At 27.9% G+C, this 27,203-nt stretch overlaps 2 protein-coding genes across 5 annotated transcripts; both read right to left on the minus strand.

Annotated features, from left to right (window-relative positions):
- Positions 1-981: 981 nt before the first annotated feature.
- On the minus strand, positions 982-7,116 carry LOC132928533 (alpha-tubulin N-acetyltransferase 1-like). Its single transcript, XM_060993285.1, has 8 exons — positions 5,719-7,116; positions 4,189-4,335; positions 3,164-3,335; positions 1,764-1,908; positions 1,613-1,646; positions 1,446-1,524; positions 1,327-1,382; positions 982-1,252 (listed from the first exon to the last, which is right to left on the minus strand). The coding sequence occupies exons 1-8, from the start codon at positions 5,799-5,801 to the stop codon at positions 1,150-1,152; spliced, it is 819 nt and encodes a 272-aa protein (XP_060849268.1). The 5' UTR covers positions 5,802-7,116; the 3' UTR covers positions 982-1,149.
- Positions 7,117-7,248: 132 nt separating this feature from the next.
- Positions 7,249-15,676, minus strand: LOC132928531 (uncharacterized protein DDB_G0287625-like). Of its 4 annotated transcripts, none has more exons than XM_060993280.1 (3): positions 15,490-15,676; positions 10,789-10,861; positions 7,249-10,724 (listed from the first exon to the last, which is right to left on the minus strand). In XM_060993280.1, exon 3 carries the CDS (start codon positions 10,700-10,702, stop codon positions 8,231-8,233), a length of 2,472 nt encoding a protein of 823 aa, XP_060849263.1. In that variant the 5' UTR covers positions 10,703-10,724; positions 10,789-10,861; positions 15,490-15,676; the 3' UTR covers positions 7,249-8,230. The 4 variants fall into 4 exon arrangements, with proteins under 4 accessions (XP_060849263.1, XP_060849262.1, XP_060849260.1 ...); XM_060993279.1 differs by having other exon boundaries at positions 15,469-15,676; XM_060993277.1 differs by lacking the exon at positions 15,490-15,676 and adding an exon at positions 12,375-12,622.
- Between the last annotated feature and the right edge of the window lie 11,527 nt (positions 15,677-27,203).

Raw genomic sequence — 27,203 nt, forward strand, 5'->3', positions numbered from 1 at the left:
GGTTGTCTTTTAAGAACACCCAGACAAAAAATATTTAAATTCTACGCATGATGGCGTGAGCATGCTTAAAAAATCACATTTTACTTATGTATGAATATATAAAGCTCAATTTTACATTATTTAATAAAGAGCTATATAAAATAAACAAACATTAATATTTAATAGGAAAATAATTTGTATTTTTGTTAATAAATATTTTCTTTAATATTAAATAACATTAATTCATAAAAAATGAAAACCAAGATTTAATCTCAACGGAATTCTGAGTTATATTGACTGTTTGGTTATAGTTGGAACGTTCTGATGTACCATACAAATAATTTGTTAAAGGGACACTTTTTAACTACTTTTAGAAGTAGGGCTTTAACCTAACCCCAGTGTATATACCAATATACCAAATAAATGCATACTTACATACAGAAAATTAAATATATCAAAGAATTTATAACTCTAAACTCTAGTAGCGACATAGTGCAGGAGAAATTTCCATACATATACGTATGATAACAACGTTTAAAAAAAACATAATTCCTAGCAGATTTTAAAAATTCAACAACATTTTTTTTTAAAGTTTAACCCCTTTAGAAACGAAATAATGGAAAATAATATAATAAATGTTTCATTATTTGTGCTACAATGTATGTATGCTGTTTCCAAAAAATAACGTTTTTAATTTTCACAAAACTCGTATCAGTAGTGAAAATCTCCTACCTTTATACCACCACTCTTTATATATATATATAGAGAGAGAGATAAATAAGAATAAATAAAATTATATTCAACATATAATCTATAACTACAAACTACAATGCTAAGTAATTCAATAGTTAAAATGTATAAACAAATAAATTAAAATGAAAGTCAGAGAACAATAATAATACATATGTATGTATTGTAACATTTATATTTTATTGTTTAATAACTTTATTATGAAAAAAAATGTATAATATTAAAAATAAATACATTAGGTGAATAATTTGCCGTTTGAAAAATTAGTATACCATGATTTATACTTTATATTTATTATTTATAAACATTAACATAAGATAGTAATAATTGTATAATGTTAAATTTTAATATTTTATTTTATTGAGGAAAAAAATATATACCTAGCAAATATTATTACGTTGAATTATCATTTAGCATATTCTATATTGGATAATTCTGGTGGAATATATGATCTTGTTTCGCAGAATTTCTATCTTGCTGTGCCTTTTGAAATGCATTTACTTCTTTAAACTGATTTTCAACACTAATATAATTGAAAAAAAAAATTAATGAATAAATAAATAACAATTTTAAATTCATACATCTCAATATACTAACAAATTGATCCCTGGGTTGTAATTTGACCCCAAAAATACAGCATTTTCTTGTACAGTCTATAAAATAATAATTATATAATACTTTTTTAGTAAATAGTTAAATCATTGAGTAGTATTTACTTCGCCCATTGTTTCATGATATGTTGGTGTTTCATGTTGTCCTAGCATCGATTGACACGTACAAGCGGATGTTGATATTCTATATAAAATCAAAAATATAATTTAAATTGTTTAAAAAATACACGTAAATATGTTATATAAAAATACATAATATTATAGTATTTTACCTATTTACACTATTGTTATAACTCCTTTCGTTGACTAAGAACACAATTTATTATTTTATTAATACTTTTTTCTATTTGGTAAATTCAAAATATTTGTAAGTGAAATGTATATTATTATATAATAGTAGGTATATATAAGTTGGATTCTCACATGCATCGTCAAAAAACTCTTCATAGATTATGAAATTGTTTCCCTGGTTTACAAGTTTAGATAATTGAAAATGTTTCCACATAAACTGCAATAGGTTTTTAGTCGGTTTTTCAATAGCCAAATTTTTGGCACATAAATGCATATCCTTTACAAATAAATATAAAACAACAATTATAGTTTTTTTTTTAAATAAAAACAATTTTATAATAATAGAAATATGATAATTGTTTCACCTCATTATCTCGTAATACATTTATTGCTCTAAGTTAGATCTATAATTTTATTTATAATTTTTAGATTGTAGAATAGTCAACAACGATTTACAACATGCTGGATCCCAACATTACATAATACAGTTAACAATACTTATTATTTTGTTGATCCGGACAAGTATTGCATTTAAAACATTCTAGAGCAGGGATAGCGAACCTATGTCACACACTCACACGTCTCACAGAGTGACATGCGCGCATTATTTCAGTGACACGCCAATTTAAATATAATTCATATTTTCATAATTTTTACTTCACTTTCCAAAAAAATTACTAATAATTAGAAATTATTTTAAACTTATTATTGTTATTTGTAATATATTGTAAGATATTATTAACGTAATGTCTTAAATTCGTAATCGACGTAATCTGTACTTTGCATTTTCTAATCTCGTAAAATTAAATACGTACAACAAATAAAATCATGTTTATATTATGTTTAATTAATTATTTTTTAAGCAAAAAAAGGTCTGAAAAGTTTCTGACACGCGAGGCAAATAAAATCAAACCAAACATTTTGATTTGACACGCAGTTATTAAAAAGTTCGCCATTCCTGGTCTAGAGGCTATGAAGTTCAACCTAACCTAACCGAAGCAATAGAAAGCGAAGTGTAATCGCAATGCAATTAATGTAGTGTAGTCGTATTAGGCAGAATCCACGTGATGAATTTCATTATGAAGGATAATAAGAAAACTCGATAGAAAAGATGTATTTGTAAGTTGTAACATTGTAACTATTCTAAGATATTCCGAGCTTTGACCTCCATCATAATTAAATACTTCTATATTTATTAAATTATTTCTATTATAATTATGATTTTTTTCATTTATATATTTTATCTAATTATTGTATATATCTTTACTATTATAATATAATATATAAATATCGAAACTATATTAACCTTAATAAATTAATGAATAATGTAATATAAACACACATTTATTATTAATTTTTGTTTTTAACTAAATAAGTAATACCATTGATTATATAAATATATAATATTTTATAAAATCAATAGTAATAGCGAGCGGCTATATCATCAGACTAGTCATTTCTTTAACAAACAAATACTAAAAATAATTAATATGAAATAATTTACTAAAATATGTCTACGTCATCATAGTTACCTTCAGCATGTAATCGATAAGGTATTTTCCATAACCTTTGAACTGTCTGGATTCGTGGATGTAGAAATCCATCAAACAGTAAACCATGGTTTCTTTACAGGATCCTACAGCTTTGTTGTAGAGACATAATTTTTTCCATCCCGTCATTAAAATTCCAACAACAACAAAATGCCTTGACAACAAATACAATTCTTATAATCAACTATATTCTATTCTGATTGTCAACTTTATTGTTTTATGTATATAAAAATCACTGATAATAAATAAATAAGTTCAAAAATATAAACTTGTGGTAGAAAATGAAAACAGAAAATTAATTAATACCTATATGAATTATTGCCACTATATAATATTTTAATGTACAATATTAACTCCTTTATTTAATTAATTTTCTTATTATACAAAATTGATTAAGTTCACAAAATATATACCTACGGGCTACGAGCTTAATGTACATAAAGGCCGACGGATAATCTACCCGACAATGTTTATAGAGCAAGAACGAGGACATTTATATTTTATAGGAGAACGGAATATAAGTGGTAATCAGAAAAAAAGCCCCATTATAGGAAAAAACCGCTCCGTATCAACTATATACATTATTCGTTATTTTATTATGATTTACATAATTAAATATAATCATTACTATGTAACATTTCTTTGACATATCTAAAAGTATAACTGCAATCTGCATTTAACATTGTAATTTGTACCTACATAATTTAAAAAATGTTTAGGGTAAAAATTTAAAATAATTAAAAAAAATTAATTAATATTGTCATTTGTATACAATTTAAATAATAAATTATAGTCTAATTTTAATAATCTATTATACTATTATGTACCTATAAGGCTATAATCAGTGTCACACTAACATTCTTATTGAGTGGATATAATTATATAAGTTCTAAAGGTTTAATATGCATAGGTTGCATCCTCTGCAAAAAAGGTGTCTAGACCTAATAGATGCTATGACTAAGATGTATTTAATTAGTTATAATATATTAATAGAGATTATATCTTACGCAGAAGTATTGTGTTCGATCATCATATAGAGGACGTGATCAGAATTGATGAGCATTTCTGCGCTGGTAATCGGCGACCTTAAGTCTTGTGCCATTGCTGATACTTTGCCCATCTCGTCAATCATCCATCCCATTTTGTTTCTTAAACTTGACAAAAACACAATAAATAATACAATATTGCTTATATTACACACCCACTGCAGTATAAGTAAAGTAATTTACTATAATACCATTAATATCTAGTAATTTAAATAAATTATTTCTTAGGAATAGGGGCTAACACAGTAACACATCGTCATAGTTTATCGAGTGTTGACTGTATCGTACGCAAAGATATATTATTGAATTGAAGTTTAACAAATCCATTGAAGTAACCTACTCAATTATGAGATAAATTAAAAACCTAATGTTCAAAATATCAACTTATTTTTTATATTGTCTAGCTTATGTAGCCAACATATGATACGTAAAAACCATCAGCTCATTCAGCTCTCTATAAGTTACCTACATAATTTTAGCGCTCCTTAGATTAGAATTTTAACTGCGCCAATACGTTACCTAATAATAGTAATATTAATTTAATTCCTACTTATGATAAATTAATACACAATAGTACAATACATAATGCCGTAAATAAATATGGATATTTTACGTATTGATGTGCCGCATAATACATATATTAATATCAGGGTCGGCCTGGGTACCCGAGGGTCCAGGCAGGAATTATTTTCTGGAGCCCAGCAATAATTTTAAACTGTATTTTGGGGTAACACAGTACAGGGGTCCAGGAACTATAATACGGCAAGGGCCCAGGCAGGAATCCCAGCCCTCCGCTCTGGCCAGGCCGATCCTGATTAATATATGTAATAATAAGGACTCAGAAGTTAGTTATAATAAAAAAAAAATGTAGCGCTATAATAATATGCACTTAAAAACACCAATACGTGCAATTAAATACCTTTTAAATATTGGTAAATAAGTAAAAATAGTAGTAACTAGTAGGATACTTGGAAACTGCACGGTTAGCTCTGGAATTTAAATACCTATAACAAATCTGATAATTGCAGTACAGCGCGTCTGACAAAAGATTTAAAAATAGGTAACCAAATTATTGAAAATAAAAAGATTGAATTATCCGATGTCATAACTCATAAGTTTAACAACTAATAATGTAGGTACCTTAAGTACCTACTTATTATTTCAAAATCAATACATATATATCTTTACATTCGCGTATTTGCATACCTACTTTATTGGAGTTGCATGTATATTGTTTATTTTATAAAAATATTCCTATAAATAGTACTTAAAATTCTAAAATTAATAAAATAGCATTAGAAACCGTAAACACTGGCTTTGATCACCCAACTTCACACCCGCGCTTTAATCACAAAAATACAATTTCTTACATCAGGAAAGTGTGAAACAAATTTGTATCTTACTTTCGATGTTTTATAATTTCCCCACAAAAAAAAAATGTATTTATTATATAGAATTTCGGAGTCCTGAATCAATATATATTGCACTTACTCAACGTTATTCTCATATCCCATAGCCGTCAGCGTATTGTCGATCTTCAGCACCTCAATATTGGTCAAGCTATTGAACTCCATGGTACCACACGTATCTAAATAAAATAAGGTACTTTTCCGTGTCCGCGAAAATTGTTTGGTTCAACAATATTATAGTACAGCTACTTAGTACTTACATCAGCCGCGTGTTTACTGTTGTATAATATAATAGTTGCTATGTTATAAGTGTTATAACGTTTCAACGAGTGTGTCAGGGCTCGTTATGTAATCATGTGTAGGGTAATGTGAAATGGCGTTTACGACGGGAACGACTAGTGACTATGGTAGTAAGATTTCAGGTCTACAGCACTGATTTGTAACAGGACATCGGGCTACAGCGTACAGCGTTCCTGCGGGAGATGCGCAACACGGCCGGACAGGCTGTTATAAAGCGAGAACAGAAAACAATTCGGTTGTAAACGAACGGGTTGCCTGAAAATTAGGAATTCACTTGCCTCTCTTTCTATAGAAAGATTTAAAAACCTATTAAAACAGAGTGTTGATGATGAAATGTCTGATGACTTTAGGAGTGATGGTTCGAAATGATCGAGTAGTCTAGAGGGTGATTACCCTGTGTCATCACATTTCGAATCTGGTCCGATCTTCAAAATATTTTTTAGTAGCAAATTTGAAGTTGTCAGTGGTTTTAAGAATGAGGAGTCAATAATAGGAAAATATTGTACTTTTAAGTTTTTTTAATAGTTGAGAAAATAAGAAAAGAAATTGGTATTAAGATAATACCACCAGTTTTCGGTAGAATCACATTAGGTACAAATATACAATTTTTTGTATTTTTAAAGGAATAATCGTCGAATACATTTTTAAATTACTATTTGATCACTATAATCATTCATTTGAAATTTTCAAAAATGTCTGACGTTTGACCCTTATGAGCTACCTAGGTATTTAAAGACAATTGATTTTTTCAATTTATATTGATAAAATTTTGTTTTTTTAGTCATAAAGCTTGAGAATGCATTACAATAATTTGTTCTTTTAGTAATTAAAAATATTTAAAACAGTCAAAATGTAATAAAATTAGAAATTAATAAAAAAAACTATTTTAGTTATTTTGCTGTAGGTACTTACCTAATTCAAAAAATATTTATTTTACACTTTTTGTATTACTACACAATATCATTTTTTACATACCTAGGTAATTATTATCTATACCAGCGGTTCTCAAACTGCGGTACGTGAAAGACTACATGGTAGTACACGGATGGTCATTTTTGGATAATAAACCCATTCAATTATTTAATTAATATCTTATTTTAAAAAACTAATACATAAAAAATAATTATACTGTAGTTGTAGTATTTTACTGCCTTATTATTTAAAAAAAATGTATCTAACTGTACAATTTGGATTTTGAATCATTCAATGTATAGTCATTAGTAGTACACGTCTGATTGATAATACACCTAAGTGGTACGTAAAAAAAGTTTGAGAACCGATGATCTATACATTTATAAATTATACAAGAAAAAAAATACTAATATTATTTAATAATGAAATAATATGCCAAAATATCAATGTAAACTCACTAACATAATAAATGTATCATATTAATTTAGAAACAAAAAATTAAGGAATGATAAATGAATTATACAATGATGGCCACTAATTTTTACTTTATAACTAATTAAAAAATAATACACATAAATGCAATAAGTTGTACACTTCAAGTAAACTAAGAGTATAGAGCTGGAGTGACGAACCAAAAAGGGTCAAGTGCCAAATTTTTCCAATCAAGAATTTTTGATGTTCCCAAAGGAAACTATATTGTCTAAGGATAAAAATAAAGTTACAGATTTATTATTTTACTTTATTAAGTAGGTACACATATTTTTGTAATTATAATTTTTTAAATTTGTTTCTTTCAATTTCTTATAACTAAAATTTTTAATAATTTCAAATTTTTTGCGTGACATTAAAATTTGACCAACGTCAACTTCATCTTTGGCACACATATCATAGGATCGCCACCCCTGAAATCTCTACTAACTTTATAATATATTTAATTAGTTTGTTATATTGATTATATAATATAGTTTTAATAAAAAAAAAAAATAATAAATAGATATATTAAATACATTTAATCATAAAAATTACAAATTATACAATTATAGCATTAACATATTACTAATAAAAATAACAAATCAACCTAATCAACACTTTTGATGAAAAGTGAAAACAAAAATTATAATTATGTCTTACCATTCTAATTGATTAAAAAGAAATATACTTATGTATGTTTAAAAATTATTTATCAATTTAAATAATGATCAATGAGTATATACAATATAACAAAATAACATTGATTATGTGTTCCTTTACAAATGTTTATAATTTATGTACATACAAATTTGATGGTTTGAACTCAATTGGAATCATAAAACAAAATAAAAATAATTTATTCTTTACCATGAGAGTAATATACAAATATCAATATGTATAAAAAATATTCATCACATTGAATTTAACTCTTTAATAAGATTGACAATTTCAGTTGCTGTTGTGTAACGTTTACTAAGTTTATGTTCCAATGATTGATTGATGTAGACTGAAGCTCTGAACATTCTGTCCAGTACAATACACTTGTTTGCATTGGGGACACCATATTTGCCAATAGACATTTGCGAAATTATATATCTTGATGGATTGGTGACAATGCTCAAGCTCCACGATGGCATAGTTTTTGAAAGTTCTAACATCAAGTCTTTTAAATTATTTTTTTCATAAGCCACACCCTCTCTAATAGGTTCTAATTTGTACTCTACATCTATATTTCCACTTACATAATTTAAGTTTAATCCTGACTTGGAATCAGCGTCTTTAACTATGGGCGATATAGTTACCATTGATGGTGTCACTGATTTGGAGTACTTTTTTTGGAATACAGAAAGGGGCTCATCTACAACTGTTCTCCTAAGAGTGTTGATAGGGATGTCAAAACGTTTAGAAAGGAGTTGAATTTCAAGTTCACTATGAGATTCTAATTCATTTTCAACGGATTGCAAACACAATCCTGGAGAGTACTTAAGTACTTTTTTTGACATGTTTTTAATAACTCTTTGAGGTGATACCATGGCACTAGGGACTTGCGGTCGTGGTGTACTGTTTGCTTTCTTAGGACAAGACTGTACCTCAATAGTCTCAGGTTCTGGTGTTTTTTTCTTTAAATTTTGGTTAGCTGATTCTCTACATTGTCGGCTGATAGCTTCAGATAGTATAGCCATGCCATAACTCATTTCAGTATTTTCAGGGCTTATCGTTGAAACTGATAAATAATCAGAATCGGATATTGGTTCTAGTGTACTTAAATGTGATTGTTGAACATTTTTATTGGAAAATGAACTCTCAATACCTGTTGTAGGTATTATAGAAATATTAGATAAAGTTCCACTAGATAGTGTATTATAAACAATGGGTTCAGACACAGCTTCATTACAAACAGCTGGTATTGAATCATTGAGAGGAATATTGAACGTAATTGATATACCATCATTTTGCACAACGGGAACATTTATTGATGACCTATCTATATTATCACAATCAGTACTTGAGGTATAAATCAAAGGTGAATTTGTAGGATCTAATTGTTCAAACACCTTAGTTTTAACTTTTTTACAGTTAGAATTTTTTGATTTTTGAGTTTTTGGTATTCTTTTAACTGTCTTACAGTTATTAACATCTAATGTTGAATCATTAGAAAATTCTTCATTGCTAGATTTTGGTAAAATTTTAAACAATTTGTCTCCACTCCACTCATCACTCCATATTTTTTTAATCTTAGGCGGTTTATTACCTCTAAGCATCATGGTATCATCATCAAAGTTTTGAGATAACTTTAATGCTTCATCAGTGTACAAAGTCTCACAAATGTTGCCCGAATTTTGAGATTGCTCTAAATTGACTTCATTATTACATATATTATCAAAATCAGATTTTTGACATTTTTCTTTTTTTATTGAAGTACGGCTACGTTTTCTAGGAATTTCAATTTTGTTGCTTGTTTCATGTTCATCAGTTGCACCATTTATATTTATGCTATTTACAGCAGGTTTTTTCCTATTGGAAACAATAAGTTTAGATGTTTTACTATTGGAAGCTTGTGGTTTAACACAATTATCATTTACTTGAAGTTCATCAAGTTGATCAACATTGTTTACATTATTTGTCATGGATTTTTTTTTATTAGAAGTATTAGATTTTGGTGTTTTAATCTTAGGAGCTTTTGTTGAATTATCATTGTTGCTTTCTTCAAGTTCATAAGATGTGTTATTTTTGCTAACATTGCTCAGTATAGGTTTTTTTTTGTTTGATGTAATAGATTTAAGTGTTTTAGTTTTTGGAGATTTAAATGTACCAACAGAGTTTTCAGTTTTTGCAACTTCATTAATTGGATTATCTTTATTTACATCATGTATTACAGGCTTTTTTTTAACAGCAATGATAGATTTAGATATTTTAAATTTAAGAGGTTTTGATGAACTCTGTATGGAAGTTGTTTCTTCATCATCTATAAAATTGTTTGAACAAGGTGTAGCATTAGATATTACACTAAGATCATCATTAATTAAATAGCTTTCATTAGACTTTACAGAAGAAGAATCTTGGATTTTGTTTTTATTTTGTTCTTTATGAGGAGTATCAGTTGTTTTTCCCGATTCAATCTTAATCATCAATTGGGGTTTTTTGGTCATGCATTTTTTTTTTTTTACATTTTCTGATTGATTACTATCTTCTATATTAGGTTTAGTACGTTTTCTAGATATCCTTACAGATCTTTTTACATCAGCACTAGATTGATTGCCTGTATCAGCATTGTTTGATAACACCGAAACAACAGCTTCATTATTAGATGTTGGCAGGTCATCATAACGCAGCAGCTTCACAGCACAATTTAAATTCATGTTGTCAATTAACTTGGTAGTCATTGAGAATATTTATCAATAATAACTAAATTAAAAATTATATAATTAATCATATTAATTATATTGATATAACAATATAATATACATACTTAAATTTCAAGATAAAATACATAACCATTGGTTAAATCTTGATTATTCTGCAATCGTCTTTAACTGAATCACCTAAAACAAATTTCAAATAAATATATTAAAATTATGTTTATCTAATGAAGTGTTTATATTTAATTTCCAAATGAATTGACTTAATAAACTTAACAATACACAAACATCTCTATTTTATCTATTGGAAATAATCATAGGAACAATAATATATTTTTTTTTTTTAAATTTTGTACAGCTTATAAAAATAAAGGCAAATATTTAATAGTTCATAAGTAGAGATGCCATTTGTCTCGATTTCACTGGGATACTGCCAGTTTCAAGCAATAAGTCTCGATTGGGACAAAAAATAATATCAGTTTCATGAAATTTCCTGTGTTTTAAAATGATAAGTGTGGTTATACGACGGTTATTTGGAACAAAAGTTTGATATACATATTATTATCAGTAATTAGGCCGAATTGTATACATCATCCAAACGTCATATGGCTGATTTTAGAAATTCTGTCGTTTACTTCAATTGACCTTTTATCCATCATAATGATGGTTGGAATAATTTTGTTCTATTCATAAATATGTTATCGATTAACTACTTTGTTTTGATCATAGAGTAATATTAAAAAAATAACTCAAATAAAAGAACTATAATCTTATTATTATCTTAATAATTATAAATCTTATTATATTATAATCTTTGTTATATTTAAAATGATGAGTAAACAAGGAGCTGGGGCGGTTTATTTTTCTCAGGTAAAGGTAATGTATACAAATAATAATGAATATCAAAGTAGCTAATGGGTACATACAAAGTTCAAATGTTTGGAGGTGTCAGAAACTTACACTCTTAAATTAAAAAACTCAAGATTACTATATAAAAACTAGGAGAAAATCTATATATAGTTTACTACTCAAACTGACAAGTTAGTGTTTGTGTATAGAAGAGTAAATACTAAATACTTTCACAACACTAAAAATGTTGTTGTCCGTAATGTTATATATATACATACATATATAAATCCTTATTGATAAATAAATAAAAATCAAATTTTTGTGATACCCAGACGCCCAGTGTAAATGAAAAATAGTTATTTTAAAACCAATTGATAACGAATACAAAATATATTTTGAATTTAGTAAATGTATAAAAAATATTTAAAACAAGTGTTTTATTGAAAAGCATAACAAAATCAAACGATCAAGTTTGTTAATTCACTTCATTAACAAAAAACATGTTCTTGATGCCAATGCCTAAATAATAATAGATACACAAAACAGAACTTAAGAATGCAAAATGAAGAAATGATATATGGGATTTTCATGAAGATATGGGTTGATGATTGAAACATTAGAGCACCTAACTGTTTTAGTCCTGAATGGTGTAACATTTTTCGAGATGCATAATTGTAGGTCCAAATCACTTACTACAGTAAACTAGGACTTTATATGCCTCTCAAGGCTGTGCATTATTTATACATCTGGAGCAGACAATTTATAGATAAGACGAGGTATGGATATAAGACAACAGACATAATAATATTACAATAGTATCGAGGGTAGCGCTAGAAGTCGTACTTACATTCAATTTAAAAAATTAAAATAGCGATCGTTGTCGGCTGGTTGAAACCTAGTCGGCAGGAGCCACAAGTCTCATCAACATGTATTGTGGATTATGATTCGCAAAAAGGTTCGTAGGTAGCTGCTGCATGGTCGTCGCGCGTGCCAAAATAGTATTTAGAGCGCTGTGTACAGTGGACCGAAATTTGTGTATTGTGTATAAATATATATTATTATTATTAAACATTTATACGTGAATGAAGATAAACAGTGATTTTGGATGGCTTGATAACAAGGCACGCATGCGCAGAACCAAGTACCCGGTAACGCGGGAAAAAAAAAAAGACTGGCCGTGCCCGAGACAAAATCTGACGAGACTAGACACACCACCGACAGAGCGCACCACCTAAGTCAATCGAACTAATGTTGATCAAAACAAATGTCTACGATTAAGACGGTTAAAACACGTTCAATATCAACGTTGGATCTTCTCCGATTGTAGATTCAAAATATGCACCAGGCCGATGTCGGCGGATATTTGAACGAATTTTATACATATTTTCAGTTCTCTGAAATACTCAGCCGATAGAAAATTACCGTAATATTTGGATTGATTACTCTGAATACATTTTTAAATAATTTGGTACAATTGGTTTTTAGTTTTCGACACTTGTGACTGGAAGTTTTTCAAATATTGCGGTGGCGTGTAGCCAGATAGTAAAATTAACGTCGGCATTAAACGTGTTTCTGATGATTAAAATATAAAAGAATTGTATCTACAACAAAAAAAAATTTAAACATAAATACTTATTTGAATTATTCATTGTATTGAGTATCATGATAATGTAATTAATGAAATACTAAAATTAAAATAAATAGCATATCGCCATTGAATTTTAACCAAAAATTATAGTAAATTTATAAAATTTTAAGTTTATTTTATACAATCATTATCTATAAATAATTTTAATAATTCACTGTTTTCAATAGGTACCAAATTTAAAATTTCATATATTTTTATATCAATATTATTATCGACTTAATTTTTAAAGAATACTATGTTTAATAATTCATGATTTTTGATTATTTATATTGAAATTAGTGTAATCTTTTTTTGTCCAACAATGAGTCAAATATAGAAATATTATCTTTTATTTAAGTAGAGTAGTCAATGTCGTACTAACGGATGGTGGGGATAAATCCCCCCCTTTCACCACAAATTTTTAAGAAGAATTAGTTCGTTAAGAAAATTTTAGACTAATAACCTACTAAAGTATATATGTATACACGATATTCTTATTTTTGTTCGGGACGTTCAGGTCAATCAATTGGTTAATGGTTTATTTATTATTTAAAAATAAAAACCCCCAAAATTTAGGTCAAATATGCCACTGAACAAAGTTAAATCATTTTATTAATATTAATCAATATGATAACAATATAATTTTAATTTTAAACAAATTAAGTTTTGGATAAACATTGTTGTTGGATGCGTTTAAGACAGTCGTCAAACAATTATATTTTTAGTAATAAAAGTCAAACGTCAAACGATTATAATATTATGTTCTAATAACATAAGTAATTTTAAAGACTAAATGGTTCACCTAGTCTTTAAGGTACAATAGTATTAAAAGCGTGCGTAATCTATCCATCTACGGAAATATTAGAATACAATGTATTGATGCAAAAATATCGATTTTCGTTTTTACTTGAAAATTCTACCAAAAAAACGTTTTATTATAAAATGTTAATCATAATTCATAGTATGATTCTAAGATGGCGCAAAATTAAAAACCGTTGATCTTAATTCTTATTGTACATAGTTGCAGAAGAGAAGAGTATAAATCGAGCATAAAAACATTATAAATTAATAACATCAAAATATTCAAACCTGGTGTTCAATATTTGTGTTTTAACTATAAAAATAGATATATTATATACCTGTACAAGTATATTTTGCGATTTACAATTACATTGTCGACAAATCTTTATTTAAAAATAATTAACGCGATAGAATTAGACAAGTATTGATGATATCAAGTATAATATTAAATAACTATAAATAAGTAGGTACAATAATTTATTTATAAACGAAATATTAATTATAACTTAATATATTTTAATTTTTTTTTTCTGCTTTAACGTTAAATAAGTACTTAATAATACCTTGATTAATTTTACTTACTACTTACAACACCTAATATACATAATACATATTTTTTGTGCCACAATTAAATCAATTGATTTTACAATATTGTGAATTGCAATTAGCAATAAAATAAACTTATTAATTAGTTATTATAGTTAAAATTAGTTTTTTTAAAGAACCTAATAAACGAATTAAAATTAATAAAATAATAATTTAATATTTATTAAAATAAATGAAAAATAGACAATAGTTGAAAAAAAACCGTATAACGCAGATAGATTACACTATAATATAAGTATAATAAGTTATGTATCCGTGAGTAAAATAATAATACATTATTTTATATATATTAATGAAATAAAATAAATATCAATATAATAAGTAAGCGTCCAATAAGATCAATAATAACAATATAATATAATATTATGACGTTACCTAAAGAGTAATGCACAACCATAATACCGATCCAAATGATTAGTTCTTGTTTATATGGTTTATTTTTAAACCGTTTCTAAACAATTATATAAATAATTTAATAACTAATGGTAAGTTTCAATTTTTCGACCGATTTAATATTTCAATTTTCAAATACGTTTTTATTAAAAGTAGGTGATATGATTACGTTTTAAGATCAGGTTTAATAAACGACGATAAAGAGCTAAATAAGTAATATCTCATACATTTTATCAAAATCGTAATAAAATATTTTCGAAACTTATTATATCTTATATACAAATAACAAGTATAATATATATATATATATATTATATTATGCAATATGTACCTATATTGTTGTTGTCGTTCGTAACGATCACTAAAAACCCGTTCATCGCGACAAAACACGCGCACGTGTATAAATCGCGTACGATATTAAAAACGGTATTTCAATTGAAATCCTTCAATAAAATACTTAAATAGCAGGGTATCGCGTACACAGTAATGTCATGTCTACTGTAGTTTTACTTACTTTAAAGTATTTAGTAGTCACCTGTCGCAATCCACGCCCGCGGTCCGAACTCCGAGCAGCCCGAGTGTCCGACGACCGGCAAAACAACAGAACCGTCAACCGCGTACGACAACAACGTGTGTAACGACTATGAATAGTATGAATATACACGACAATAACAATGAACAACGATAACGTGTGTACAAGACGCGAGAGAGCGTGGTCGCGACCGGGCCCGGCGCGTCGCGGTGTTTCTACGACGCGGTGTCGTCGTCGTCGCCGCGGTGCAAACGTTATGGTACCCTGTTATCGCGGTATCAAACTTAACCCTCGGCGCTCGGTTTAATCCGTGGTTTAATACTCGGAAAACTACTCCGTCGGCGGTCAGCCATAATCTGCGGGCCGGCAGGACGGGTCGGGATTATCACGGGCGGGCCCGATTGCCAGCTGGTGCAGCTCGCATTGCGCCGGGCCGACGGCGACGGACCAGGGTACGATGAACGCAACCGACCGACCGATAGTCGCCGCGCGCCACGATTATAATATTATAATGATAATAGTATTACATAGGTGATAAACGTAATATGTTTGTTGCTGTTTATTGGCCGGCATCCGGATTTCTACGCGAAGTGTATTATTATGATTTTAGGTTCTCTGTGACAGACAAAAAATTGCCAAGTACATAATTCGTTTCGTGTAACAGATACGATCAAAGGCGGAACTTTTAATTTGTATTTTTTAGCATTTTCAAGTGATGTTATTATTTTTTTTCCAATTTTTTAGTGCAATTATTAATTAACTCACTACACACGCTTTGAGCGTAAATTAGGAAATTAAAAAAATTGTATTAAAACATCTATGTTTTTAGGTATTTTTCATCAGTATTAAATGTCAATCATTTTGTACACGAATGCCATAACGTTTTTATCTATCTCCCATCTCTATCAATTATCGGGTATGGTAACAAATAACAACTTATTGGTCAGTTGAGATAATATGTCGCGATTCACGATTGCGCAATTGTCCGGTATCCTGTTTATTTATTATGCGTACCGATAAGTTTGGTATTTACTATTTTGTTTTTGTATTGTTATTAATTTAATTGAGATAAAAATTCCGAAAGTGAAGTGAAACTGTCGTTTATCTATTGTTTTTGTAGTCGGGTCGTTGAGTGTCTATAAAAAAAGTTTTGGTAATTTTCTAAGGGCATTTGAAACGTTTCGTTTTTAGCACGGTTACTTCTAGAAAATATGAATTACTGGTTGCATCCAAAAACCGCACAATTTTGATTTTGACCTTAAAAAGGTCGATAGACAAAAACCGCACAGCTTATCGGTCATTTTATAACAAATTACCGTACATTTAGAATTTTAGAATGGGTTAAAACCACACTCTATATTTAGTGAAAATAGTGAAATGATAAGACTATAAGATAAGTACTATACAATAATCAAGTCTTTAGGTGCCTAAGAGCATTTGTTTTAATTTTGGGAAGAATTTTAACGTGATGGAGATCGTATAAAATTTTTAAATGACGTCGGCAGTCGTTTTTAACCTACCAAAATTGTACGGTTTTTGAAGTCAACGGAACTACTGACGGAACCGTAACACAATCTGACCGGGTGATGAGCCGCCGATAGCTAACCTGTATATCTTAAACCGTGGTTTTTAGGGAGTTTTTTGGTTATTTTGTAAAGTATTTTCTCGATAGTAGGTTCCCAATTTTTATCAATTTATCATAAAGAAATGAAAATTGCGGATAAAATAAATTGAAAACAAAAAAAAACAAATGTGAACGCAGCTTGTCCAAAAATTATAACACTGATAACAAAAAAAATGTCATAACAAATACATTGGAAATTTATTGAAAAAGTCCGAAGTCTATATAGCTTACATTCTGTTTTTACTGCAACAGCTTAACGGAGCGTATTTTTAGAACTTATTATTTCGACGTTACTCGAACATAAAACAGTGAGTACCTGTTGGCTATTGAATTTGATGGAAAACGCTGCGCATAGCAAATAGCAATATAATATAATAATGTAAGATATAAACATAATAATATGATAACGCTACTGTCATTGCGGTAGGCAATCGACCGCGGCGACGAAAGACCGAGTGGCGACACGACGGATGGTGCCCTGGTATCGTCCGTCGAATTTAGCGGCGCACGAGCACCGTCACTGAACGGTTCCGTGTCCGTGTCCGTGTCCGATCCGGCGCATTTGGCAACGGCGGCCGCGTAAACGGCCCGTCAGTTATCGTTGTGTTGTCATATTTAATTATCCGAAATGACGCAGTCCCAATGCGGAACCCGACCTAAACTAAGAGTTAGGTTAGGTCCTCGTGTACCGGGATCGCATGTTAGTCGTCGCCGCCGAATCTCCGAGACCGAGTTCACTGACGGTGGCAATCTGCTCATCGTGCCCTGGTCGTTCAACTTGTCACTTTTGCACCATCGACATTCGTTCCGAGCTCCGACCGTATCCGCCCATTGATTATATATATATGTATATATATTTTTCAATGTACAAAAACTCCCGCCAACGTATAATATTTTTATTGTATATTGTTGGCAACAATTGATAATCGATATAGACGCTTTCTTTTACGACGATAGGCATAATAATATGACCGTAATATATATTAAGCAAATCTTAAGTGAAATAAGAAAATCCTCACGATTTAAAACCAAAATTTGGTTACGTTTTATTTCTATACATATAATGAAAACAAAGAGACGTACGTTGTTTTATCGGATTTCTTCTGAAAAAATTATTTTTTGATGTATCATGTATGATGTATGTATTGGTTGTCGATTTGTTAGAATATATTGGGAAAGAATGTGTCATACTGTCATACGTAAACTCTTAAACATTTTTTTCAACGATTTTAGACAATAATATGTAAGTATATTGAATGAATTTAAAATAATAACTCATTATTTTTGGGATCCCAAGTAGAAAGCTGAATTTTACAATGTATCATGTGTGTATGTTTTTTTGTGTATATCTGTAAATACTTATTAGTTATTAAAGCGATAAAAAATGCTTCAACTTCAATAATTTCAATATCTTTAATGGTAGAAAAGTGAACCTACTTGGTAATAGTAGTTATAAATACTTCATTAATTTATTATTAAATGGATGAAATTTGGTAACAGATGTGTGGTTCATTTTGTTGTCAAAAAAAAATTTAAAAATGTATTTAACACATAGTTGAAGCTGTTGTTCGCGATTCATCTCTTGAAACCTTGCTGATTGTCCAATTACAATAATAAAAGGAAACATCATTATGGTTGTCTTGTATTCGGTATTTTAAAAATAATTAAAAACAAAAATCATATATGACAGTGATATCTACCGACGAAAAAACGCGTTAACATTTAAAAAACGAGTGGTTTTAAATGGTGAGTCGTTATTGTATTATTTATTTAAATTTAAATTTTATATTTTCACTGTAGATTAAATAAAAACAAATTGTGCACTCAGTCTATGAACTAATATATCTAAGTTTATCTTTGAAGATATCTTCGAAGACCACGTTTTGGTTTATATTCGGGAAGTTGGGCCCTTAGCCCTTAGGGCCATTTTATTAATCTTCAGTTAAAATAATTTAATCTTCAGTAAACTAGAAAATAGAAACATGGTTTTATCATCACTCAATTAATATTTTAACCGGACTTAAACTGCAAATCAATTAATTTGAGATATTTGACCAGTTAAAGAGTAACTATAGAGATTAGGTACAATATTATCAGATTATTTTGATACATGATTACATTTATTTTTTGATTTTACTTTTAATTTCAAGAAAAAAAATTTATTTAAATCATATTAATATACTAACATATTGTTATATAATATTTTTTCTATTAGTCTTTTCAATAATGAATATTTCACGATAAAAAAATTACTCTTTAATAAAAATTAATACAAAATACAAATAAATCTTTAATAATTGGGTTTGTAGTTAATATTTTAATAATTTTTTGAGAAAATTTATTACAGTCACAGATATGTTAAAAATATTTGCTTCACCACTTGTCAGATTCACAAGTCATCACTGGGTAGTGGGTTAGACAGTAGACACTAGTCTATACACCACACACGTCATGTTCGTAATTATTTACTACAATAATAAATTGATAACAGAAGGGTATACTCACGACAGTGATGTATTCAAATTGCCTAACTAGAACGCCGAGCGGTCCAAATTTTTTTGTTGAAATATCTTAATAGTCTAATGTAACTTGTAAGACCATTGCAGTCAAAAAATTGGAGATAAAAATTGGACATAGAATTAAAATATATGTTTAATATCTGATTTTACTTAAAATGTTTGATTTGTAGTTATAATAAATTAATAATCACAGTATGACTGGTCTTGCAATAATTTTGAATTGAATTATTAAAAAATAATTAATAGATAATAATAAATTATTAAAAGAGAAACATTGCAATACTTTGAGTAATTATAGTTTTCTCGATTTCCCAACGACCCTATTGAATACACCAGTTCTTGTCCGATCACTGAAGTTAAGCAAAGTCGGTCACATACATACATTATTAATTATTATAAAATCAATATATTCATCATTTCGCTCAAAATCTAAAATATTTCAAATGTCTATGTGAATAGTATAAAAAAACCAAAACAATTTCTAAATTTTAAATTGTTTAGAAAATAAATTATTATATATTATGAAAATTTGGTGAACATTTTGACCAGATAATTAAAATCGATTTTAAGTAAATATTTCCATTTAATATTTATGGTTGTGTTTCACATTGAAAATCGTCTTTTGAAAAAGTATAATTTGTATTTTTATTGGCTTATAATACATTATTGCCTTACGAAGACATTTTTAATGAAGTAATATCATACACATGAGAATTTATATTATTTGAACCTTACTCAACAGTTAGTGAATTATTTATTTAGACGTAGGTATAGTTGCAAAATTTTATCCTTGTAAGTTGTAATAAAAACACATTATGTTATTATATAACAAAAAAAAGTGTGTAACTAGTGTGTATACTCATAGTTATTGTAAAATATTAAACAAAATTAGACAACTTTATAAATATAACGTAATACAATTGCTATTTTTTTAATTATTATATTATTTTATACTAACTGGAACTTTACACAAGTTTATTTCAATATTTTTTACGTATTTTTTTTTTTGTATAACTGTATACGCTGTAGTTTATATATATGATATTATGATAGTTGTTAAACCTCTAATACTATAATAATATAATGACATGGTTTTCTTGAATTTATTTTTTAAATATTCACTGATATTAAAATTAATTGTGATAGTTCATACAACTGGTATGTGAATTAGGCCCCAGAAATTAGAATGACTATGAATAAAAATAAATTATCTTAAATTCTGCAGTTTACGATAATATTTTATGTTAACACAAAAACAACAGCCAATTGTTCAATATTTATATATATACAATGCGTTTCACTTGTGACTTGTAATCTTAAACACCCGTCCGCGGCCAAATGTATAGATGTATTATTCTTTACTATATTATACACTGATCTATTTCCTGACCATAAACTTTAAAATTATTTGAATAATATTCAAATTCTATTATATACTATATATTATATACGGGGTGATTCTTTATCAAGAACCACTCATTATTTCAAAAAGTATTCATGTTTTTGAAAATATTTTTTTACATACTTTCAAGTTGTTAAAAAATCAACGTTTTTATTCAAAAATTATATTTTTGAATATTTTTTATCTTTATATTTTTTTAAGTTTTTTACTTTTTTGAATGACAACATGGAATTTTAATTTCATATTCCAAAGCAGAATAATTTTTTGAGTATTTTGATACATAAAAATCGAATTTAGGGTGAGTAGTTTATGAGTTATACGTATTTAAAGTTTAGACAAGCGGAGTAATAGTCAATAGACAAACATTTTGAGGGGTAACCCCGTACCACTCCACTCCACGCATCAAAATTTAAAATACTTATAACTCATAAACTACTCACCCTAAACTAGATTTTTATGTATCAAAATACTCAGAAAAAGGTTAGGTTAATCTTTGGAATATGAAATTAAAACTCTATGTTTTCATTTAAAAAATTAAAAAACTTAAAAAAAATTAAGAATAAAAAATATTTAAAAATATTTTTTTTAAAACGTTTATTTTTAACAATTTGAAACAGTGTAAAAAATATTTTCAAAAACATGAATACTTTTTGAAATAATGAGTGGTTCATGATAAAAGAATCACCCTGTATATAGTATATAAATATTACTATTAATGATTAATTACAATTTAAAAATAAATAGACATAATATTACCTAACTGCATAAATTACAGTCCGAATTTCTAATTATATTAATCGTAAGATATGCGAAAACTGCAATAGTTTTGATTTGTTTTTGTTTTGTTTTTGAGTTCGTGCACACTAAGAATATTTTCCATTTTAAATAATTGCGTATAACATATAATCTACTGTAGTACTGTAACTTACCAGCGATTTATATAACATACAATTTTTTTTGATTAGATATGATATCTACCCATAACTAATGCAATTTTAGGTGTCATGTCAAGTTCAGATTCCGATAATTCCTTCTATAGTACCTCAGATAAAGAAAATAATCTAGACTACGAAGACTGTGTGTAAAGGAACCTAGAATTGTTTTCAATTTTTTGTTGTTTAGGAAAGCGGGTTATTATAATGTTAGAAAAAATAGATAAAGTTATTTTAATTTTAATAATTTAAAATATTTTTTATTATTAAACTTTAGAAAACAAGAATTTTTTCATCCATTTTTCCAAATATTATGAGTTATGACAATGGATATTATTCCATAGTGAAATTATTGATTATCAATTTACTATTATATCTGGATCTATAATTATTAAAATGTATAATATTCCTCTGATTTAAAAAACATCATATAAGCTAGTTATTTCAAAATTAATTAACAGACAAAATGTATTAATATGAATTAACACGGAGTAAACCATCTTACATTATATGCAACGGCCAAACTACTGTTCTAATAAATTTAGCACGTTTGTCTTACTTTAAATAATTTCAAAACGTATATTCTCGGGAATGGCATGCGTACACGGACACGTCATCAACGTCGGGCACTATAGGTTATGTACCTATAGATATTTAAACACTAATAATTAATTACATATTATAATATAGGCTATTATAAATTTATAATATACACGTCCTCATGAACTATATATTACTGATAATAACAGTGATAAATGGGATAGATAAACAGAGATAATCAGTCTTACCAAAAACACGCTTTTAAATCTATATATGGTCTAATATGGTCAATATCAATGATAATTTGCGGATATTTGGATTGAATACGATATTATTTCTGATACGTTATATAGACAGTAAAAATAAAGCAAAAGTCGAAAAATCATTAAATACAACCTACCACAATGAGTAACTAAACTTGCTTTAGAAACATTACGTAAATATCGTTGTTGAAATTTGAAAGCAATGAAGGTATGGAAGATTTATTTGAGCCACTCAGTTGGTTTTAGGTAACAAATGTGTGAACTTTTTTCGATTGTCAAAAAAAAAGTATTTAAATAATTATTTAACATATTATTGAAGCCGAGTTATTCATTATACATCTTTAACTCTTAATGTGATTGGACTATCACAATAAAACAAAGAAACATCGTAATAAGTGTTGTAGTTGTTTTGGAGAATCAAAATTTTAAAAATAAATTAAAAGCAAGTATCGTACATGATGGCGTCTTCCATAACGACGAGAGGAAACTCGTTAAAATGTATAAAGGACCCAACTGTATATATTTTCACCACGGAATAAATAAAACCAGATTGTGACAGTACATGGATTAATAGTTATCTAAGTTTATCTTAGTTTATGTTCAGAAAATTGAATCTAAAACGTTAATTCGCGAAAAAGATGGTTTTTTATTGGTGGCACCTTAAAAATAGTGTGTTCTGATACAGTAACGTTGTTCAGTATTTTTGTGTTTGCCACAAAAATTAGAATTAATTTAAAATATTCTTGATACTAACATGGTTAAATGTGAAACACTCAAACACATTTACCTATACTTTACAGTAAGACAATAAGTAGAAATAATAAAACGAAATACATTGCGTTTTAATAAGACGTGAGGAGAAAAAAATTGTATGTAAAATAAATGAACAGAACTTAGCTGTCAGTCTGTAACTTTCTTGTTCGAGGACGCAATTAAAATTTAATAAATTATATTATAATATGTTATTTATTATATTATATATAAACAAAATTTTTATATAATAAAAATATTTAAAATTAGTTTTTAAAACTCCAATGTCTAACCAATTTGTCCTTCTACACGAATAAGTATCTATATTGCCTAAATGTAACGCCGTCTTCTAAGATCAAAATAAGTTTTGTATAATATACAATAAAGCGTCTATTATCCACATTAATTGGAATCAAGCGGAGTGCAGATAATCAAAATTTTTTTTTTATTTTTTTATTTTTAGAACATTTACTTAATAACTATTACAGTTCAACAATTACAGATAGTGAAAGATATAATAATAAAGCTTTACAGTTATATAACGATTTTCATACTATGAATAATAATACGAAAATGAAAATAATGTTTAGAGGATAATGAGAATCGCCTCCTCGTGGTGTCCTCTGGGTAGTGCTAAATGGTTCTTAAAAATATAATAAGAAAATTATATAAAAACATTTTTAACCGGGCCGAGTTTACACCTAAATAATTTTTACCTGAAAAAAACATGGGCCGAGTTTACAATGGACCTTTTAAACATTTTTTTTCCTCGGGCCGAATTTACAATCGCTCAGCATAATATAATAATATAATAATATGAATTGAAAACCTGTAAGGTACAATAGTTATATTATATATTCGGCGATTAAAATTATTTTAATTTAATTTAATTATGAGATAAGAATGGTAATCGGACTATGGAACAAACTGTTTGTTTAGAATAGCTGTAAGGAGCGTAATGAGGGGAGTAATTAATGAGGAAAATTCTGATATAAATTTAGTTAATGGCTTATCAATAGCGTGGATATTTGGTAGTGGGATGTTTTTGGAATCAGTAACGGAGGCATACGAAGCTTTGGGAAGGAAAGGGGGAGTTTGGGGATGAAGAGGAGTGAGTACTGGATTTGGATTCTGTAATTTTGAATGATTAGTTTTCCGACGTTTGAGAAGAGCTTTAAACATTTGATATCCCTTGTAGTTGAAAGTATGATTGCCCATGCAGAGGGCGCACTTGGCTGGACTGGATTTATTTTTGGTGCGAATTTCGGTGTGGTGGTCACCCCCACATTTAACAAACCGTGAAGGATGGTGACAATAGTTTGCGGAGTGACCGTAGTTCTGGCAGTTTCGGCACTGAAGCGGACAGTGCTTGGTCCTATATGGTAGTTCGACTTTGATATTGGTGTGAAAAATTGAAGACAAGTTTAGAATTTCTTAATTGTTAGTGTTGGGCTTTAGCTCCACGAGAAACAGTGGACATGGGTGACCATTTTTGATGACGTTTGTGACTCGTCTGGTGGAGTGACCTAATTCCGAGAGTGCGTCAGATATTTCGGAGATGAGTGTTGTGTTGTGCAAGTTTCTGATAATGACCTTGTAAGGTCGAAGTGTTGGTGGCATGAAGGTATGAAAAAAGCACTGATGGTGTTCATTAGATGAGATAATCATAATACAAGTATAAAAAATATACAATGAACATGCATTATTGTACTGTTTTACATTAATTATTACAAAATGCAAATAAAACTAATAAAGCAATAAATGTATAAGGTATAAGTATAATATGACAAAATAAAAAGGTATTATTAAAAGTAATAGTAACATATTATAGTATATGTATTTAAAATAAACTCAAATAGTCAAATTTCGTAATTCGAAAAATGAAACTGAGATTTATAAATACATTTCTACAAAAATTTTGTAGTGGGGGAGCAGATTTTATTGTAATAAAAAAATCAATATATGTACCATTTTTTTCTTAAAATATGAAATAAAAAATTCACAATATATAAATATTGAAAAAATGTATTAATATTGAAAGTTACAAAAAAATAAATATAAATATTAAATAAGAGTAATACAAATGATGTAGAAAGCTCTTTTAAATAATAATTCGCTTTCGATTTCGATTTCACAACTTTCAGCATTTAAAAAACTAGAAATTAGATGTACCTACATGTGACTACGTTGTAAATGTGACTACGAATACTACCAAAAACGATTGTTGAGTACCACTTTCTTATTTTATATTTTTATCGTCCGGTAATACCAATATCAACAATAGAATAGTGTATACAGTATGCCTACATACTATTGCGAATTGCGATAACTGAACTAGTCATATAGCGGCATGCTGGAAATAAGTACGCATATAGAACGTATATTAGAAACGTAGAATATTAAATATGGTGGTCGTCAAAAATTACTTATCTTGTTATTTTAGACGAAGCAAATGATGTTAAATGTCGTCGAAAATCAATGAAAAATCAAAAACCACTAAAATATGTACAAAATATATACTTATTTACCAATGTAAAAATGTATAAAATAAATTTGGGTTTATTTTACTTAAAATGATCTAAATCGTACACATTTTTATCAGATTTAAAATATCTCATTCCAATAAAATATGTATTTACAATAAAATCCGTCTATAATATATCACTAAGAGAATGCCATACCTACATTGTATCCGTCTTAAATACGTACGAGTATAATACAGTGTACAACAGAAAATGTACTTTACAACTCATTCATTTAATTTATTATTTTTAAAAATTGAACTTAAAAAAATGTAAAAGTAAGTTTATTATCATCATCATTTGTTAATTATTTAATCAAAATAACATGTAGAATGAACAATAACTTTTTTTTCATTATAAAAACACATTAATGGATAATTAATAAAATATTTTTTTGTTCAGTGAGGTAAATTAAAAAGATAATCATTGTTAAGCCATCTTATACAATGACTATAGGTAAAGCTTGTATAGTTGTATACTATATAGTTCATCGTAAATGTATTTGGTCTTGGCAGAAATTTTGCCTCCTCCCTTTATTGTTGATTTACTTTAATGTCACATATTTGATCACTACACTCTTATGAATTATAGCTATATTGTAACTACATTCTTTCTTGTAACATTGTAACAAGCACCTATGTTTATAATTGACAATTTTTACCGAAATCTTCCATCAAATCTATATATTGAATTATTACTATAAACATAATAAATAATAACATTATATTATTATGTAATCCAATGAACGACGATAATCAACTAGGTTGATAATTTTTTATGTAAACACAGTGAGAACAGCGTTATAAATACTTATTATAAACAAAGACAAGACCGAGTTGACAATAATGAGTAACTTTAGATTTTCTAAACGGCAGGTGTGACGGCAATCGTGTTGTTACGACAATAAATTGCAGTAATATATTATGTGTAATGAATAAATGTATTACCAAATAGCTAGGAATACCTACTATATACACTAACACTATACATTATATATTATTAAACTTTACAAGGTACCTAATTTTTTTGAAAATTAAAAAAATTTTATTTCCGTACGATAACAATACAATAGTTTATAGGTCAATACATAAAATCTTAGATTTATCTTAGATGCATATACTGTATGTTTTAAAGTAAAATGATTTGTTATATGAACATTTTCTTA

The sequence above is a fragment of the Rhopalosiphum padi genome, chromosome 4, assembly GCF_020882245.1.
Source record: "Rhopalosiphum padi isolate XX-2018 chromosome 4, ASM2088224v1, whole genome shotgun sequence".
NCBI classification, from domain to species: Eukaryota; Metazoa; Arthropoda; class Insecta; order Hemiptera; family Aphididae; genus Rhopalosiphum; species Rhopalosiphum padi.